Genomic DNA, 19,609 nt, shown 5'->3' on the forward strand with positions numbered 1-19,609 from the left:
GCCTGGGATTAAAGAGATCAGGCTTTTACACAACTAATTACAGTACTTGCTTGGTGAGTCATTCTAAGTCACATCAAGTACACATACAAACTTAAAAACCTATTTACTAGATGAAGTAACATATTCTATTAAAGTGCCAATATAGTGCATTTTTAAATGCAAGAAGATGCAACTAACTTGTTATTTAAATCAGCAATACACCATGAACTTCACTCACAGTTCAATTTATGCGATTTCTGACACTGAAGTTGAACTCATTAGGATTCAAATCAGCACGAAAGCTTTGGTTTCCACCCCATAGAAGTCATCGGAGAAAAAAAATCTGTTTCTGAAGTTCATTTTATGTAGAAATGGTCCCTTCATCTTTGACTTTAGTTTGCATTACTATCTTTAAAATGGCCTTTACTATCTGGACATGAAGACTTACCTTCACAAATGTAACTTGCGAGTGTTCCTTAGCTAACTCAGCCATGACATCGTTCATTTGAATGCACTGAGGAGCCCATGGTGCCCAAAAATGGACAACTACAAGAGACCTATGACAAAACAAAAATACAGATATATGTTAATAGAAATAGATAATTTTTTTAAATAATGGAATTTTGATGAAGAATAACTGACTACAAAAAGCATGGTTAGTTATAATGGAACAATGCAATATTATATGAATTAATATACATTGAAGAATATAAAGACTATAGAAAGAGTAGTATTACTTTGGATACAGAAAAAAGGAAAATAACTGATATAAAATTAACTCTTATAGTAAATAACTAAGTTATGCACTCTAAGGTTATCACAACTCACAAGAAAAAAACACACTAAGAGAACAGAAAACATAGGGATGAAAAAAATAGCATTAAAAAGAAAAAAGTTACAAAGCCTTGCCCAATTTTTAATGTTTTTAGAAGAATGGTGGTTAGAGATGTTTGCTGAAAAACAAATATCACTGGTAAGATATGCAACATAAAAAGAAGAAAGAATAAAATCACAACAGAGTTACAAGGAGCTTGACATTTTGCTACCTAACCTGATTCTAGCAGAATGCAACATCACATACAAAGAATGAGCAACAATTGAAGCAGGCAGAAAGACCTCAATTACTCACTAGGGGGGTCACACACTTTGTTGCCTCTGTTGGCTGAGCTTATTGCACTCACCAGGGGCTCCTTCCATCCCTTCATTACCCCTACAAGCTCTGTGTGCCACCCGCCAATCCCCCTCTATTTCAGGGACTCGTTGCAACCCTCCTCCCCCAGCTCTTCCCATGCCAGGGGCTCTCTGCCCTTGCATTCGCCCATATCTCAGCATTCCTCCCCACCATTCTTATTCTCCTTTGCTCTCTCTTTCAGGATGTCAACAATCTAAAACTGTATTACAAGAATAAGCTTGTCTACAGATGGACTCTTATTCCAGAACAAGCATGTCTATACATAGAGTTTAAAGTTATCATGTTACATCCAAAAAGAGAAAATACCATCAAGTGGATTGTCAAGCCTCGCAAGCTCTGCCAAAAAGGCACTGAAGGCACTAACGATTACACTGACAAAACATTTGGGTTTAACAAATAATCTGGAAAACACACAACACACTTCATTGCTTCTATAAACCAAGTTCATTTCATCCCTCCAAGTTCATTCTCCTCCACAAACTCCCTGAGCACCACCTTCCCACTCGCCACAATTTCAGAGATTCCTTGCAATGCCCCCACACTTCCCTTCATTCCAGGGGCTCTATGTGAAAGCCTTCCCCATAAAGTCCCCTACATTTCCCCCATGCAAAGGGTCCTGTGTGCTCTCCAGGCCCTCCTCTCACCATAGCAGGCTCCCACACTTTCTGCACATGCCAGGGGCTTTGCGTGTACCCCATTCCACCCTGCCAAGGAATCTCTGTGGCTCCCCTTTCCCTCTCCCCCACACCAGGGCTCCTTTCTCCCCCCACACCAAAGGCTCTGTGTGCACACCTATTGTTACACCCCAACGGCCTCCTCTCCCCGTTCTCTGCTCTTCTTCTTTCTGCCCCCCGGCCTCTCGTATTCTGCAAAGAAAACTTCCACTCTCCACTCACACATTTTTAACCCTCCCCAAAATGCTTTAACAATGTTTGCAACAGTGTTAGCCACATTCAATGCTAATCTACCTTCCCTAAAAACTCCTTGGGGGGGGCACCCATTGGGGTGTAACACTATTCCTCCCACAGCAGGGGCCCCCAATTGGCCTTCCTCACCAGAAATTCTGTGTGCTCCCATACCAGAGTCCCCCATTCTCCGCTTCACCCATTATAAGGATTCTGAATCCCCCCAGACAAGGGGCTCTATGTACTCCCTTCCACAGGCCAGGGTCCCCAGTTCTCCACCCACATATGCCAAGGGCTCTACGTGACCTCACTTCCCTCATTAATATTTCTCTTCTTTCTGTCTGGGAGGCCAGATCTACTCTAGGAGCCCTTTATCAGTATACGTATACCACATCAGCAAAGAATTCCTAGCGCAAATGCATCTTTTATTGGCTACACTGTGCTTTTCCCAGTATAGATTATTCCTGCTGCCCTTCAGTTCTCCCCGGGGTGAAATAACCCAAGGCACGAGAATTAAGTTTAGAGGGGACAACAAATAAGAAGGAAGATGAGGGGTATGCAAAACAGCGAATGATACAAAAATGAAATCCCCACACACACACAAAGCTACCCTTTGGACTCAAAGCCACCAGACATCGGGCCCAAGAACTTGTAGGTTTTAAAAAAGTGGGCATGTACATGGATAATGAGAATATTCAGAGTTATCAGCCAGGAAGTTTAACAAAAAGGCATATAAACCCTCATGTTTCAAGACATAAACTAACTTCTAACTAATGAGAACTAGGAAGAAACTTTCTCTGTGGGCCAGTTATTCCTTAATTGTCCACAACAAGATTTCTTACACCTTCCCCAAAAACATCCAGTACAGATCACAGCCAGAGATCTGCTCCAGTATGGTTATTCTATGCTTTACTGTTAGCTTTCTTAAACTATTTTCAGCAGAATAAGTGAATAGTTAAGGAGGATTAATATAGCTGGACAGGACAACTAATCAGGAATATTAGTTCCAAATTCTTTAATGAAGGCTGTGTAATACTACCCAAGATAAAGGACTTCTCCCTTAATATGGATTTCTGAGAAATACTATTGACATCGAAGCTGAAAAACATTAAGATGTCTGTGATATATCCAAAATGCCAATGAGTTCTTAATAATACTCTGAATGTATAAAAATCAGAAGACATACCAAATATTATGCCACTGAAAGCTGTACAACAATTTATAATTTTATTTTATAATAGACAAAATACTAACTCATTAAGGAATTTTAATGATTACTATGTCGGCAGAATACATCTTATTGTTTTACATTTATATTAATACCCAATATAAAACATCATATGTGCAAATCCATACATTATGCTCAAAACTGTTCAATACTCCAACCCTAAACTGACAGTTATTATTTATATTACCATAGCGCCTATGAGCTCTAGTCATAGACCAGAACCTCAATGAGCTAGAAAAAAAAAAGACATAATGTTGTGGAATGACCCATGAGCCCACACAGGTCCCGACTGGAGTCAATGCAGCTCATGCAATTTTGGCACAAGATCAGGGCCCAAATAACGAGTATAAGTACTAAGGCTTAAAGCCAAGGAAAGGTAGTTTTCCTTTCCAACATCTGCTACTCTCAAGTGTATACAAACACTAAGAAGAGGAGAAAACCATAATCACTACTTCCATGACTTTACAGCAAAAGCATTACCAAAAAAAGATTAAAAATAGGAGTAACTTGACTTCAAGTTTCTGTGCTACCACTATATTAGTTATGGAGCAGCATACAGCACAAAGTGTTCTGATCCATTATATTATTAGAATTTGTTTTCTAGAAATTCAATTTACAATGCAGTTGTTCCAGTCTGTATTTGCAACAATAATCCTATGCTTGTTTGGACACCATAAGAAATCTCTGACACACATGTGGTGGATCTTGATCTGCTAAATTGTAAGGGAAAAATGAAGTCCTTCAATTCAGTGTGTAAAAAAATAAATAAAAATCAAAGAAAAAAAGATGTATAGAGCAATATAGCTAGATACTAAACAATGTATTAAGCCCAAAATACTATTTAATAATTTGATACACTTTCTTTCCCACTACTGAAGCACAGCAGAGAATTCATTCTTTCCTGAGCTGCCAAGCAGAATTTCCCACATGTCTAATTTAAATTACTCAGTATGGTAGGGGTACATCTTATCAGATAAGTGTCACTTTGTGAGCAGTACAGGAGTAAGAACCACATGGCTGAGTAATTCTAGCCCCTTTGAATGGAACAGTAATTATTTGACAAGATTATCCTCAACCATATTATTAATATTGCAATATTGTTTTAATTTAATGTGGACTTAATGAAAATATTGTGAAAACAGAATGCTTATTCCCCTCAAATTTTATTTTTCTGTGAATTATTTTTGTTTTAAACAAGGTTGCAATTAATCTGCCTTTCAGTGACTAAACTTTTTAGAAAAGCATAAGAGAATGGCAAGATAGAGTAACTCAAAACATTGGGGAAATCAAGTGGGTCAACTTCCTGAAAGTGCACCAGTGACTCCAGATACAAAGTGCACACTGGACTCAAGGCAGTACATATTTTGACTCTACTGTCATCCAGAGATAACCAGGAAACTTTTTTTTTTTAAATTTTAAATAACGTGTGTCCTTCATAACTTCCTTTCCCTTGCTACGGGAAAAAAAAAAGCCTGCAATGAGGGATGCTTTATGGGGATGACCTACAATATTGTTTTAATATTGGTCTTGGTTTTGTTATTTAGTCTATTTTATATCACAGCTGTTAGTTTAATAGATTCCAGATAAAAATATAGATATATACACCATGTATTGTCTACAAAATTTTTCAGGTATTCACTTAAGGCCAAATACTACAATTACAGCTTCCTCTTAAGTAAGGGAGGGGATGGGAGGGAGTTATGCTTGAGAAAGAACTGCAGAACATAAAACATATGGATTTTGTTCCCTTTATTCCAGAACTAGTACAGAAAGTGATGACGCAACGTTCTCCAAATAGGCAGTTCTAAAGGTGATGGTTCCATCTTCCATTATGATGCTATTTACATTTGTGTTTACCACTGTACTGTGCTACAATATAAAATCTTTAAATTATAAATATTCAAAGTCCCTTTCTAACACAGCACAATATTTTTTCAGCACATAGTGTCACCATTTTAAAATATCATTTAGTCAAAACTAGAATTAAGATGGAGATTTATATGACTTCTTAATTCCTGTTATATCATCATACTAATCCACCACCATTTTTCCACTCTGAAAACAAAGCTTTAATTAAAACTTTTCCAAAAACATATTATGAAGTTTGTGGTTATTCCATAATCTAACTTGTCAGTAAATATAAATATGCATACTCAAATAACCATTTAATCAGTTTCATTAGAATGTTTATCTTTTAAACCTTTTGTGAAATCAATATTTTCCAAAATGTGTTGTTTTGTTCAATCAGTAACTGTTCAAAAAGCAACTGAATTAGTAGTACAAGGCTATGTCTACACTAGAGACCTTACAGTGGCACAGGTGTACTGATGCAGCTGTGCAGTCACTCTATTACAGTGGTTCTCAAACTTTTGAATGGGTGACCCCTTTCATGCAGCAAGCCTGAGTGCGACCCCCCCTTATAAATATAAAAAAGTGTTTTTAATTTAATACTATTATAAATGCTGGAGGTGAAGTGTGGTTTGGAGTAGAGGTTGACACCTCGCAACCCCCTGAGAGGCCATGACGCCCAGTTTGAGAACCTCTGCTCTATAAGAACTGTACAGGTATTTGTTCTATAAAAAAATATTTTTTTTAGGTTAGGGAAACATTTCTATTAATCCTTAAATTTTCTCAGAATTCTGCTGTAAATTTCTCTAGCAAATTGTCTGTTCATTTAGGCTATAAGCTCCACAGAGAGGGGATCATTGGCTAAACACAAAGGAGATGTATGCTCAGTGCTGCTACGCTTAATGCCTAAGGGGGAGAAAGGGAGGGAATGGCGATGGTACCCCCATTACATCCAGTACCCCACTGCCTAGAGCACAGACCAAAACGTAGGAAACAAGTTTAATTTCCCACACCGCCTGATTTGGAGCAAGGATTTCAAGTTGGGTTTCCCATGTGAGTGCACTAACTACTGAGCTATTGGATAGAAGGTGGACACTGCTTCCTCCCTGGCTGTCTTGTATGAAAATCAAGCATGCTCTGAGCACGCCTCCCAGATTGGGCTCCACAGGTGGGGGAACACCCAGTTTTGAATCATACCAAGGCTTTGGCGAAAGCTAGATGGCATCAAGATTGAGACAGCTTTTCACATTTTCACTAGCAAAAATTTAGATGCCTAGGGAATTTAGGCATCTACAGGGCTAGGCAACAGCTGAGCAAGGGTCTAAAGATCTAAATTATGGACTCTGGTGCCTAACGGGGTAGTTCGGCACATAAGTCCTTTTGTGGATCTAGTCCCATGTTTTCTTCTATTTTGTACAGTTCCAGACACACTGCTATGCATCAATCCTACAAGCTTATTCACATGGGCTGACTTTTTTTCCACAAAGAGACAGAGGTCTGCTCATAAAAGTTATCTTCCAGGTTTGTGCTCTCGAAAAAAATCTGTTAATATAAATGTAAATATGCTGCCAGAATTGAGTTGAAAGCGTTCATTTAAAATTCAAGTTTTCACATAGCATGGAAATGGAGAAAAAACCTATTTGGGGCTGTGAGACACCAACACAGTTGTACCATTCCTGCTCACTGTGTGAATGTATACATCCCCATTTTAAGATTAATTTTAAAGATCCATTAACATAACATAGAACAACATTTCTCATGTCTTCAATCTACAAATCTCATACAACTGTACAAAAATTAGAACAGCACTAGAAAAATCAAATTTGCTCCAAAGTTTAGATTCTTTAAAAAAAACTTTTACAGAAACAAAAAAAAAAAAAGCAAACTTGAAATCAGTTGTTTTTAAACACAAGAAATCCCCTTGCAATGTCAGCAGTCCAAACATTTAGAGCCCTGCACGGATACAAAAACTGTATCAACATCCAATCCGTGATCAGCAAAAATGATCCGCAGATGTGGATGTCTGCGGATATCTGCCGATTTGCAGGGCTCTATGAACATTGCAGTGAAGTGAAACTGACTTCACTGATTTTCCTTGTCCAATCTAAGAAAGTTACAAAAAAAACCCTTCAAAAATAAAAGTGTAAACTGGATTTCTAAATTATTTCAATTTAGTAATCAAAAGGTATTATTAATGTAAGGAAATAAGGTTGAAATATGACTGGAGTTGACACTGTCCTTTAAATAGAATGCAAGCATTATGACCCTTTTACAGATGTGCAAACTAAGGGCTTATCTACACTTAAAACGCTGAAGCAGCACAACTACACCACTGCGGTACTTCAGTGAAGATGCTACCTATGCTGATGGGAGGGATTCTCCTGGTGGCATAAATAATCTAGCTCTCTGAGAGCTGTCTTCACAGAGGGTTAGGTAAATTTACCTGCTTCGCTCAGGGGTGTGGATTTTTCATATCCCTGAGCAACACATTTATACCAACCTAATTTCCTAGAGTGGGCCAAGCCTTAGGATAGGTCTACACTTAGTGCAGCTGCATCACTGTAGCGCTTCAGTGTAGATACTACCTACGCCAACAAAAGAGGTTCTCACATCAGCACAGATAATCCACCTCTCTGATAGGCATTAGCAAAGGCTATGTCTACACTAGCACTTTTGTCAATATAATTTCTGTCACTCACGAGTATGAAAAAGTCACCCCTATGAGCAACATAAATTACACCAAAAAGATGCACCACTTTGCACAGCACTATGGCAGTGGGAGATGCTTTCCTGTCAGCACAGAGCTGCTACATAGGAGACCTTACAACAGCACAACTGCATGCGTACAGCTATGCCGCTGTAAGGTCTAATGTAGACATGGCCTAGGTCAACAGAAGAATTTTTCTGTCCATCTAGTGCTGTCTACACCAGGGATTAGGACAGTAGAGCTACATCTTCAGGGGTTTTTGTCTCTCCTGCTGGTAATAGCTCACCTTAACTGATCACTCTCATTATAGTGTGCATGGTAACACCCATTGTTTCATGTTCTCCATGTATATAAAATGGTCCTATTGCATTTTCCATTGAATGCATCCGATGAAGTGGGCTGTAGCCCACGAAAGTTTATGCCCAAATAAATTGGTTAGTCTCTCAGGTGCCACAAGTACTCCTGTTCTTTTTGCGGATACAGACTAACACGGCTGCTACTCTGAAATCTTCAGGGGTGTTGATTTTTTTCAAACCCTGGAGAGATGTAGCTATACCAATGTAAATTACCAGTGTAGACCAGGCCTAAGAAGCAGAGTGGGATTAAGTGTTTTGCCCTAATTCACAAGCAGAGCCAGGAAGGGCAAACCAGGCATCCCAATGCCCAGGCCAATGCATTAGGCTGGGGTGGATGTCCCACAGGGGCAGGGCAAGGAAACGGGGGTAAGCGGGAGAGGAGGTTAGTAACCGAAGGAGGCAGGGCCGGAGGCGGAAGGAATTAACGACGCCCCCAGGGGAGAAGGCGGCAGCAGCGGGTGGTTAGTGGACCCCCCGCCGGGGGGGAGGGTTAGTGACCCCCGCGGGACCGGGCAGGCCTCACCCGCAGAAAGAACGCGCCTCCCCCAGGGAACAACACCCGCCCTCTCCTTCCCCACAGCCTGGCTCCAACTCCCCGATGACAAAGCCGCTGCCTCCCCAACGCGGGCCGGGCCCCCGGGGCCTGACGCTACCGCTCGCCGGAGCCAGCCGCACGTACTTGCCCTTCTGCTGCAGCAGCTCCCGGAAGTGCCCGGCAGAGCCCACCTCGGCCAGCGCAGCCATGGCTAGGACTAGTCTGTGGCCGGCGCTGCGGCCAGGACGGGCACGTGCAACCCGGTCGGCGGAGCGATCCGCCCTGCCTCAGAGCGAACCTTCTCTGCCTCCGCGCATGCTCGACGAGGGGGACCCCCTCCCAGCGCGCGCGCGCACGCGCACGCGCACGCACACTTCCTCCGCCCGTTCCCGTGGGGAGGAAGGCCTGGAGCCCGGTTGTCCTGGGAGGGGGCGGGGCGATCGGCCGCCGGGCCGGGGCGGGGAAGCAGCAGGGAAGAGGGCGGCGCGGGTGCGGGCTGGGGGAGGGGCAGGTCAGCGGCTGTTGAATTTTACAAAACGAAAGAGGAGGGCGCACAGGGTTTGCCCAGCGCCATCCCCCAGCCCGCGTCAGAGCTGGCCGGGGAGCTGGAGTATTGTGTCGGGTTCTGGGCGCCGCGTTTCAGGAAGGACCTGGACAAATTGGGGAAAGTCTGGAGGAGAGCAACTCAACTGACTGAAGGACTAGAAAACATGATCTCTGAGGGAAGATTTAAAAATAGGGTTTATTTAGTTTGGAGAAGACAGAAGGGACACGATACCAGTTTGCAAATATGTAAAAGGTTCTTATAAAGAGGAGGATGAAAAATGATTCTCCTTAACATCAGAGGATAGAACAAGAAGCAATGGGCTTAAATTTCAACAAGGAAGGTTTAGGTTGGACATTAGAAAAAACTTCTTAACTGTCAGGGTCGTTAAGCACTGGGACAAATTGCTGAGGAAGGTTGTGGAATCTCCATCACGGGAGGTTTTCTTTCAGAACAGGTTAGATAAACACCAGTCAGGAGTGGTCTAGTTATTACATAGTCTGGACTAAATTACCTATGGCGGTCCCTTCCACTCCTACACCTCTATGATCCAGCACCATCTCCGTCCCCTCATTATCCTCTCCTGTCCAGCTCTCTCCAAAACGTACGTCATCTCAATGCACCATTCACAGAAGAAAGACACTGTCATGTACAGTACATACCGGATCCTTCTATACAGTGAAATATTCACCTCTCAGATTCCAGATGTTGGGGAACAATTCCCACTTGTCCTGCTTATGGTAATGAGATCTCAATATGTTAAGACTCAAGAACATTGATCCACCGGTCTACATGAAGTTGCATAGGATATTTTAATGACATTTATTGTCATTATCCAATAATGACATTTTAATGCCTCACGTTTCATAGCCACATTTCTGGAGCTGTGTGCATTACATATACACCAACCTGTGTTTTTTTTAGATCAGTACATGTGTAGGTATTTTTCTCTTTGTTGTTCAGCATGGAGAGGTAGGGCTAAGGAGGTACATCATGGTGCCATGAGGAATGTTGGGGGATGTAGGGAGTGCAACCATGGGGATCTTTGGGCATGTAGGTCAATGACACTCTGCAACATTTGAGTTTATTCCCTGAGCAAAGCCATTAGGTTCTGCTTTATTTCCCGATGCATCTCAGTCCTTTTGCCTCTCCTGCAGCAACCATTCTCTCCATTTTTTGGTCCTTCTCCATGGTCATGTTCAGATGGGCTCTCCAAACCCTGCACTTATAGGCTGGAGCTGTAAAGAATTGGAGGATCTTCCAGAACATATCTTCCCTAAACCTCTTATTTCTCCTCCTGATCAGGGTCAGATGTTGAGCAGGCATGGAGAGGGCACCCGACAAGACCATCATGCCAGAGGCTGCTGATTAAAATGTACAGATGCACCATTAGATTTACAATCACAACAATCAAGGAAAGTTAGGTCTCAAAACCCCCAAACATTATTCCCATAAATAGGAAATGCTTATTGATGCTTTAGCTTTTGAGCACCTCATTACAGCACCACTCTGCAGCTCAAACTATGGTGAGTATAGCCTAGTGGGGAGGAATGGAGTTGTTCTGTTCCATGAAAGCTATAAACGTTGGGTGCCCCTCCCTGCGTATGGGCATAAAGAAAGTGTAATGAATACTGGCATTGTTTTCACAGGCAATGGTGATTTTGATGATATCTCACTCCTGGGGGTGACAAAGTCACAGAGGACCCAGCTGCTACTGGTGTCCCAAAGCCACCTGTGGCCATATACTGCTAACTTGTTTACTGACATGGTGCCAGGCAAACTCATCGTAAAGTGGTCTGGGAAATCTCCAATTGCAGTGAAACAAACAAGGCTGCCATCCCTAGAAATCTTCAGGAGAGGACTGCAGAGAATCTCTATTAAAGTTTCATTGAGATCTGTCAACAGGATAAAATGGACATCTCTATTCGGATAAACAAAGTACTCCACATGCCCTTGCCAAGCCCAGCAAGCCGAGTAAGTGAATAACAGATGCTGACTCTGCTGCTGTTTGTTCTACCTCTGCCCAAGCACAGGACACTAGTCTGATGTGGATTGTGTAATCAGATCACCATACCACTCTTTTTTAATTTATTCCCTAATATTTTATTTTGTAGCATTAGATCTATAAAGCAACAAAAACTCAATATGTTTGTTTTCTAAAATTACACGTGGGGTGTGTGCTATTTTTAAATGGGGAGAAAAGATGGTGGGAGGGACATGAGGTTTCATGGGGGAAAAAAACATTATAAGGAACATTGATGTACACACTTACTCAAGCACCTTTCCCCTACATCAGAGGGCTCATCGGCACTCACCTATCAGGACTTCAGCTCTTTTATGGATTTTTTTAAAGGGGAGAAAAGGTATTTGACTGTGTAGAGTGGCCTGGGACACAATTAAGGCCTTTATAAGACCAAACAAATAAATCTGTTTATTAACAGTAATATATGTCTCTCCCTTTTAATCAAATGGAACCTGACAAAGATACTCTGTCCCCACAACTATTTTATCTAGTAATTGGGCCATTTGTGGAAACTATGACATGTTTCAAATTACTGGAAATGAATGTGAGTTAGCAGTGAGATTATAAAATGGCATTTAGTCCAATGAACTCTTGGTGTTTACTATACAATCAAGTCCCTCATTCCCAACTACAACTATCATTTGGCTAGTATTCAGTTTACATACTGAATTTAAACAAATCTGTAGAAGATTTCAACCTGAAATAGTGGTCCAATTTAAATCCCCCCAAGATGGAATAAATATTTGAGGGCTAAAGTGATCTTAAACCTAATTCAAAACTGAAAATTAATCCCATGCTATTAAATTTTAGGAATGACTCTCCCCATAACAGTTATAGGAAGGCTGTTGCTTCTCAGAATAAATATCCTCTCTAATCTCCTATGTCTACCACAACTGTTTCAGAGAATTTAAAACCTCATTCTTTAATAAGCTTCACAAGACCTTTTCAAGGTTCATTTGGTAGGCAAAAAACAAGAATTGCTGTTAAAAATGTATAGGCCCATTGAGACATCGGAGAACTAAATCTCCCTAACTTAGGCTATATTTCTGGGCATCCCATATGGAGTCTTTGGCAGCATGATCCCAGGGAAACCCAGGACTTCAATGGCTCCAGATTGAACAACAGGCAGCAGGCCAAATTAATCTGGCAAACCTCCCATCGTTCCCAGCTGATCTACTACTCCCCTCAAGTCACACACAACCCAATTACAGAGTCAGTATCAAACTCAGAGATAAAAAAAATTAAAGATGCAAAATCTCTTAAAATGGGTAGTTACTCTCGACTGTATTACTAATTTTTCTCTGAGCATGAATAACTCAGTCTACAAAGAATTGTTATTGCAAACATTTACTATTAATAATATTATAGTGCCCTTTGAAGCACTGAAACATATTCCTGACAGACACAGGTTTTATTTTATTATATTCAAGCTAGGAATTCCCCATTAAAAATTAACACAATTAGACAGAATCCTAGTTTTATACACAGCAAGGAATCATTTTTATGTGGAGCAGGTAAATATGATGTATTTCTTTTGGCTGTTAGGTCTTGAAACCACTTCCCTGACACAACCTCAGACAAAAACATCACAATGAACAGAGGTAATACGTAATTCCAGTTCACAGAGGAGAAGAAATAAAAATCCGGGGAGAAATTCATAATGTTATGGTTAACAATAACTCAAGGCAGATACGTTATATTGTGCACAGAAATATTACTTCTCAGTACTTGTATGATAAAATATGTAAAATTAAACTATATAGATGTAAGAAGGTCTCCTATGTAACTCCACTTTTTTTTAATTCTATCATGTTACTTCCTGTTCCAATTCTGGTAAATTATATGAAGCACTAATAGGAACATATTCACTGTCTTACTCCAAAACACCATTTATTAAGCATTAATCTGGGAACTCATTTATACAAACCTATTAAAAACAGTATTTTTGTTAATGTTTTCAAACACACACAAAAGACATCTTGATTTTCTGAACTAGTGAGACTACCTAACTGTACAAACCTTGATCATGCTTATTACAAAATAATAATCACCTTCCACAGGGTGAAAAGAGTACACACTTTCAAAGACAAACAAGTATTTCTTTATAAAAAAATGCTGACTTTTATTGGCAACTTTATTTCCTTGACTTAGGGTCTTGACCTTATATGATACACGGGGCGGGAGGGGGAGATGTGATGAGCATGTAAGGAGCCTTCCCCTCTTGCAAGATCCTCAAGGTAGAACTGCAGTTAGGGGAGTCCATGGGCTGCTCTCTCATTACTTCCCAAAGAAACTTGATACCCCAAAAGGGGCAGAGATGGGTAGGAAAAGGGTGAGACCATGGTCCTGCCCCCTCTCCACAGTGACTCCGGGGTCAGGAACAGTACACAGAATGGTACACAGAGGTTGATAGCAGGGGGCACTCCCCCAGTGTGCTGGGGAATGAACTTGAGGAGGAGGAAAAGGAGAGATGGTGCTGATGGGAGAGGTTCGTGACATGATGGGGATGATGGGCAAAGAGGGTAATCATAGAAGGCACACTATAAATGGACTGGGGGCCGAATCCACGTGGATGTCAGAGGGTGCCAGGGAGAAGACAGTGGCAATAGTCAAAACGAAGATGACAGCAGAGTGAAGAAATCTTTGTTGACAGATGCTATGGAGGAAGGCCATATTTTGACACAGCCTGGACGTTCAAGGTGAGAGAAAGGGAAGTATCAAAGATAATATTTGGTTGTGGGTAGAAGCATGGGCTTCAGTGACTTGGGAAATGGTCTTGCAGTGCACATTGACAGAAAAAGAGAAGAGTGGGAAGATTCTGGAAGAGAAGGCAGGATTTCAGCTTTAGACATACCAGATGAAATCCTGACCCCATTAATGTCAATAGGAATGGGGAGTCAATTCCCATTGACTTCACGGAGGTCAGGATTTCACCCATTAAGTTGAAGTTCCTGACAAAGCATACAGGATGAGATGTCAGAGAGACAAGTGAAGAGGTAGGGTTGGGTGGAAGGAGACAAACCAGAAGCAGAGAAGTAGTTTTGTAAGTCAATGGCATAAAATTGGCAACTGAAGCCATGGGTGGATTGGATAGATGAGTGGATAAGTGGGAACGGATGTGGAGAGAGATAGGAGTGGACCAAGGATGGATCCCTATGAGACCACCCTGGAAAGTGGGACAGCTGAGTAGGAGAACCCACCAAAGAAGAAGGTGCTGAAGGAATGATCAGAGAAGTATAAGAAAAATAGGAGAGGACAAAGTCATCAACGACAAGAACAAGAAAGGGAGGTCAATACACAAAGGAGGAAGATATGAGTGACAATGTCAAAAGCAGTGGCGAAATCAAAAAGGATGAGAATAGAGGTTCTGAGGATTAGCCATGCTGCAGTTGTTAGCCGTCTTGATGACAGCAGTTTTAGTGGAGTGGAGAGGATAGAAGCCAGACTGGAGGGGATCAGAGATGTGAATAGAAAAGAAGAACTCAAATAAATAGTTGTAGGTGGAATATTTGACAAGTTTAGAGATGAGGGAAGTAAAGAACTGAAGTGGCTGAACAGGCAAGAGGGATCATAGGTGGTTTTTTGAGGTTGGGAGAGAACAGATCGTGCTTGTATTGTGAGGGCAAAGAGCCAGAAGAGAGAGGTTAAGGAAAAGTTGAAGGAGGGAGTAAGAGTAAGTGCAAGGGAGATCATGAGTCAACAGGAAATAGGGTAACTGAGACAGATTGATAGATCAGAGGAGAGCAGGTAAGAAACTTCAAAATTAGTAAGTGAAGAGAAGGAAACGGTTGTTGCCCCTTTGGCTGAGTGGTAACCAAAATTCAGAGCTTTACAGGATGGTTTCCATTTGTATGGGATATCAGTGAGATGTACTCAAGGTATTTGCTTCATGCAATTTATTTATTTTTTACAAAAATGTACACCAGTCCTGTTTCCTTGAACAGCATCAGGAACAAACTGCATACAGACAGTCCTCTTCTGCAGAAATCCAAGAGAAGGCACTCCAGCCCTTCTCCTAAGAAACATCTACCTTTTTGCCTTTTCTCTCCAGAGACCCACAGAGACTCCTTCTGTTTGCTCACTCCAACTGCATTCTTCCAGTCTCCGGCCGCTGTGCTTGGAACCTAGAATATCCCATTAGTTCCAGGCTCTTCCATTGGGGCTCTCTGCCTCCAAAATGAGACTGGGCCATAAACCTCACAATACCTCCTAACAACACTCTGGGTGGTTACCTGCATTGCATCCACTATTTCTATAGTTTCTCCTTGAGTGGCTACCTCAATGATTCTTAATAAGAAAGGCATTATATAACAAAGTACAATGGGAGAGGAGGAGGATAGAGGTCAGGACAGATCTGGTCAATCACACTGAAAAGGTTAGCAAGATCTTGCACATGCAGTGGAAAATATACTTTCTAACTATAAGGATAGCTAAGCACTGGAATAGTCTTCCAAAGTGGGTTGTGGAATCCCCATCACTGGAGGTTTTTTTTAACAGGTGAGACAAACAACTGTCAGGGATTGTCTAGGTGTATTGGATCCTCCCTCAGCACACTGGGATGGACTAGATGACCTCTAAAAGTCCTGTCCAGGCCTACATCTTAATGGTTCTGTGCAACACAGGAGGGAAGAATTATAGAAGGAAGTCTAAGGTGGCAAACAGGTCCTGAGATTGTGGGTATAGGATTCATGAGGTTTTCAAAAGTAGTGCTGCTTGACCAAGAAAATGGCAAAACTAAGGTCCTGATCCAAAGCCCACTCTTGTCAGTGGTATCAAGCTCTAAACGAAGAGAGAACAAATTTGTAAATCGAGGAAGTCCACATGATCATGGGAGTTTCTCCACAAGCACTCAGCAATGCAGTCGAAGAAACGGATGTTGTGGGTTATTGCAACAGATTTTGTGGTGGAAGGAGTTAAGGGTAGTGGAGAGATTAAAGAACAGGAATTCAATTGACTGAACCAATGAAGGAGAGGGAGAATACTTTTGGAAAGAGGAGGCAGAGAAGTCATCAACATCGATGGATTGGAGGCCATGGAAATGTTAGGTGGAGGGATGTGGACCAGGAAACTAGTGTGTAATGATGAAGAAAATTATGTGAGTTGCCAGAGATAGGGAACATGGTGATACAAAGATCAGAGACAGAGCAGTGCTTAATGAAGACGGAGGTTAAACTTACATTAAAACATACCTCATGTGACAAATTCATCAGGCCACTTCTTTAAATCCAAAACACTGTTGTAAATCCTTCAGTTCCTCAGAAGTGCACAAAACATCCAAATGTGACAAAGCAAATGCTTTTTGAATACAGCGTATTTTTTTTTAAAAGGCAAAAAGAGCACAGTCCTCTGAGTCAGTGTCAGAATAGGTCTCAGAGACAAAGGTCTCTATATGAGTTTAGAAGCTGTAGAAATAGCTGATAGTCTGTAGGTGGCATCAGCAACCTCTGAAGACTGATGTAAATCTATATCCCTTTGTTGGAATTTTACTTTATTAGAAGCATTATTTAGAATTAGTGCCTGCCTGAGACTCTGACCAAAATATCTGCCTTGTTCTTTTTCTATCAAAGGAAATTAACATCTGTTTAATGGAATAAAAAAGAAAAGTCTATACACAGATATGAAATAGTCATTCATGCTAGTAAGGGGCGCTGATATAAAAATATAGATTTTTTTTGTTATACATGGGATATTGTAACTCTGAGCTTTACTGGTGCATTATTCCCTAATGGCACCTGAGCGGCTGGCTAGTATCATTATCACATGTCCTTGTTATTTCTGTCATTATGCAGCATAAGCTTTAAATACTGATTGAGGGGGGAAGAGTACTTGTTTTGGTCAAATACACAACATGTCCTCTGTTGAAAGGACTACATAATATACTTGCAGGGGTATGGACTTAATGATTTAATGGATCTCTTCCATTTCTAACTTCTTTGTTCCTATGATGTACTGTACCATGTTCACATCTATCAATATTTAAATTGTTTATAAGTTATATATCCTCTACATTTGCTACTGAACACTTTAAATCTTACAACTACAGAGTTTCCATTTATATTTGAGGCAAACAATCCTCTCAGTAGTAGGCAATTAATACTGTGTTATTCATTTTACAGCACTAACATCCTCTGTGGTTGATGCATAAAAACTGCAGGTAGTTTCTGAAACTTTCTGCTGTACTACAAAAAGATTCAATTCTTATCACAACCCCTTTGCAAAATAAACTTCTTTTTGTCTAGTAGAATATCCATGCATGACAAGAAATTACTATTGACTGAATATTTTCAAATAGTTATTGTTTAAGCCACTCTCTACAATTTGTAAGCCAAGTATTTTTCAATGGCTTGGTCTGAAAGAAATATGGAAAAAAGCACCTTTAAACTGAGACCCACAAACCAATCTTGTGGACTTAGAGATGGGATAAAACAAACTAAAGTTGCCATGGCCTTTTGGCTAAGATCTAGAGAGCCCCGTCCATCCAAGACACCGCCAGCTTCCTGAGCGGTTCCCTGGACGGCGAATTCGGCCGAGATGGGGGCGACATCGCTTCGCTGTGGTCCCGCGCCCGCAATGCCACGCGCCGCCTGGGGAAACGCATCGGCTGCCGCTGGGAGTGGTGTGAGGAGCGCCAGGAGCTGGGTGTCCTGGTGCCACAGATCGGGTCCGAGGGCAACACCATCGTCACCCCGAGCGCCAGGGGCCTGCTGGAAAGGACCCTGAAGACAGCCACCCACTCGCTGTACGTAGAAGCCCTGAAGCGCAAGCCGGACCAAGGAAAAGCCTTCGAACTGACCAGCAAGTGGGACGCCAGCAACCACTTCCTCGCCGGGGGCAGCTTCACCCGCTTCGCCGACTGGCGGTTCATCCACCGCGCCCGGCTCAACTGCGTCCCGCTCAACGGAGCCGTCCGCCACGGGAACCGAGACAAGCGTTGCAGGAAGTGCGGCTACTCCAACGAGACCCTGCCCCACGTCCTGTGCAGCTGCAAGCCCCACTCCAGAGCCTGGCAGCTGCGCCACAATGCCATCCAGAACCGCCTGGTGAAAGCCATCTCACCTAGCCTGGGGGAGGTCGCCGTGAACTGCGCCATCCCCGGTACTGACAGCCCGCTACGACCCGACGTGGTCGTCACCAACGAAACCCAGAAAAAGATCATCCTCGTCGACATTACGGTCCCTTTCGAGAACAGGACCCCGACCTTCCGAGAAGCTCGAGCTCGGAAACTGGAAAAGTACACCCCACTGGCCAACACCCTGAGAGCGAAGGGCTACGAGGTGCAGCTGGACGCCCTGATTGTCGGAGCCCTGGGCGCTTGGGACCCCTGCAACGAGCGTGTGCTGCGGACCTGCGGGATCGGTAGACGCTACGCACGACTCATGCGGCGCCTCATGGCCTCGGACACCATCCGATGGTCCAGGGACATCTATATCGAGCACATCACCGGCCACCGACAGTACCAGGAGGAGTGAGCCGGTACGACGCTGTGCACACACTGTGGGAAAGAGACTGAGAGGCCTTCCCCATCGGACCGTATGAACTGGAACCGTAAACCCGCTGAACATTAAACCCCACCAAATGAGGGTAGACCCATCCCCACCCCCGTATTCACTCACTATACCCAGAATACCGAACGTAGCTGTTGTGTGGATAACTTACCCCATATCTCGATGTCTGTACTCTGACCGGTTAAACTTTTCCCCCTGTCGGGGAATTTGCAGATTATTATGTGATCCTTGCTCCACCAGCTCCTAAATCGCATTTTGCACCCCTCGATAATCTGTACCTTATCCCCTGACGACCAGAAACTCCTATGCTTGAACTCTGTACCGTTCCTTATTTCAACATTATCTCAAATAAAATTATTATATCAGGGAGATGGAATAGGAGCTTGCTCTCACTATACTCTGCACCTGAACATAGCCGTTATATGGTAACTTACCCCCATATCTCAATGTCTGTACTCTGACCGGTTAAACTATTACCCCCAGTCGGGGAGATTGCAGATTATTATGTAATCCTTACTCCACCAGCTCCTAAACCGAATTTCGCACCCCTTGATAATCTGTACCTTATTCCCCGACAACCAGAAACTTCTATGCTTAAACTCTGTACCGTTTTTTATTTCAACATTATCTTAATAAAATTATTAAATCAGTTCTTATCAGTTTAACATATAGAACTTGAAGCTTTTCATGTACCTTCTTCTGTTTTCTTAATTCCATTGTGGAATGATGTCTGGCTTATTTCTTTGGAATGATAAATAAGAAAATAAAGCCTCTGTGTTACTGAGGG

General features: G+C 42.2%; 1 protein-coding gene across 3 annotated transcripts in view; it reads right to left on the minus strand.

Moving 5' to 3' along the window:
• The window catches only part of GLRX3 (glutaredoxin 3), a 34,136-nt gene extending 25,094 nt beyond the window's left edge, over positions 1-9,042 (minus strand). For 2 of the 3 annotated variants that reach the window (XM_073354033.2, XM_073354032.2), the window contains exons 1-2: positions 8,895-9,042; positions 428-536 (exon numbers count right to left, since the gene is read on the minus strand). In XM_073354033.2, the coding sequence (XP_073210134.1) occupies positions 428-536; positions 8,895-8,959 (174 nt within the window). In that variant the 5' untranslated portion in view covers positions 8,960-9,042. The remainder of the gene's footprint in view (positions 1-427; positions 537-8,894) is intronic. The other variant, XM_073354035.1, reaches the window with a different exon arrangement.
• Positions 9,043-19,609: the final 10,567 nt, after the last annotated feature.

The sequence above is a fragment of the Lepidochelys kempii genome, chromosome 7 (assembly GCF_965140285.1).
Source record: "Lepidochelys kempii isolate rLepKem1 chromosome 7, rLepKem1.hap1, whole genome shotgun sequence".
NCBI classification, from domain to species: domain Eukaryota; kingdom Metazoa; phylum Chordata; order Testudines; family Cheloniidae; genus Lepidochelys; species Lepidochelys kempii.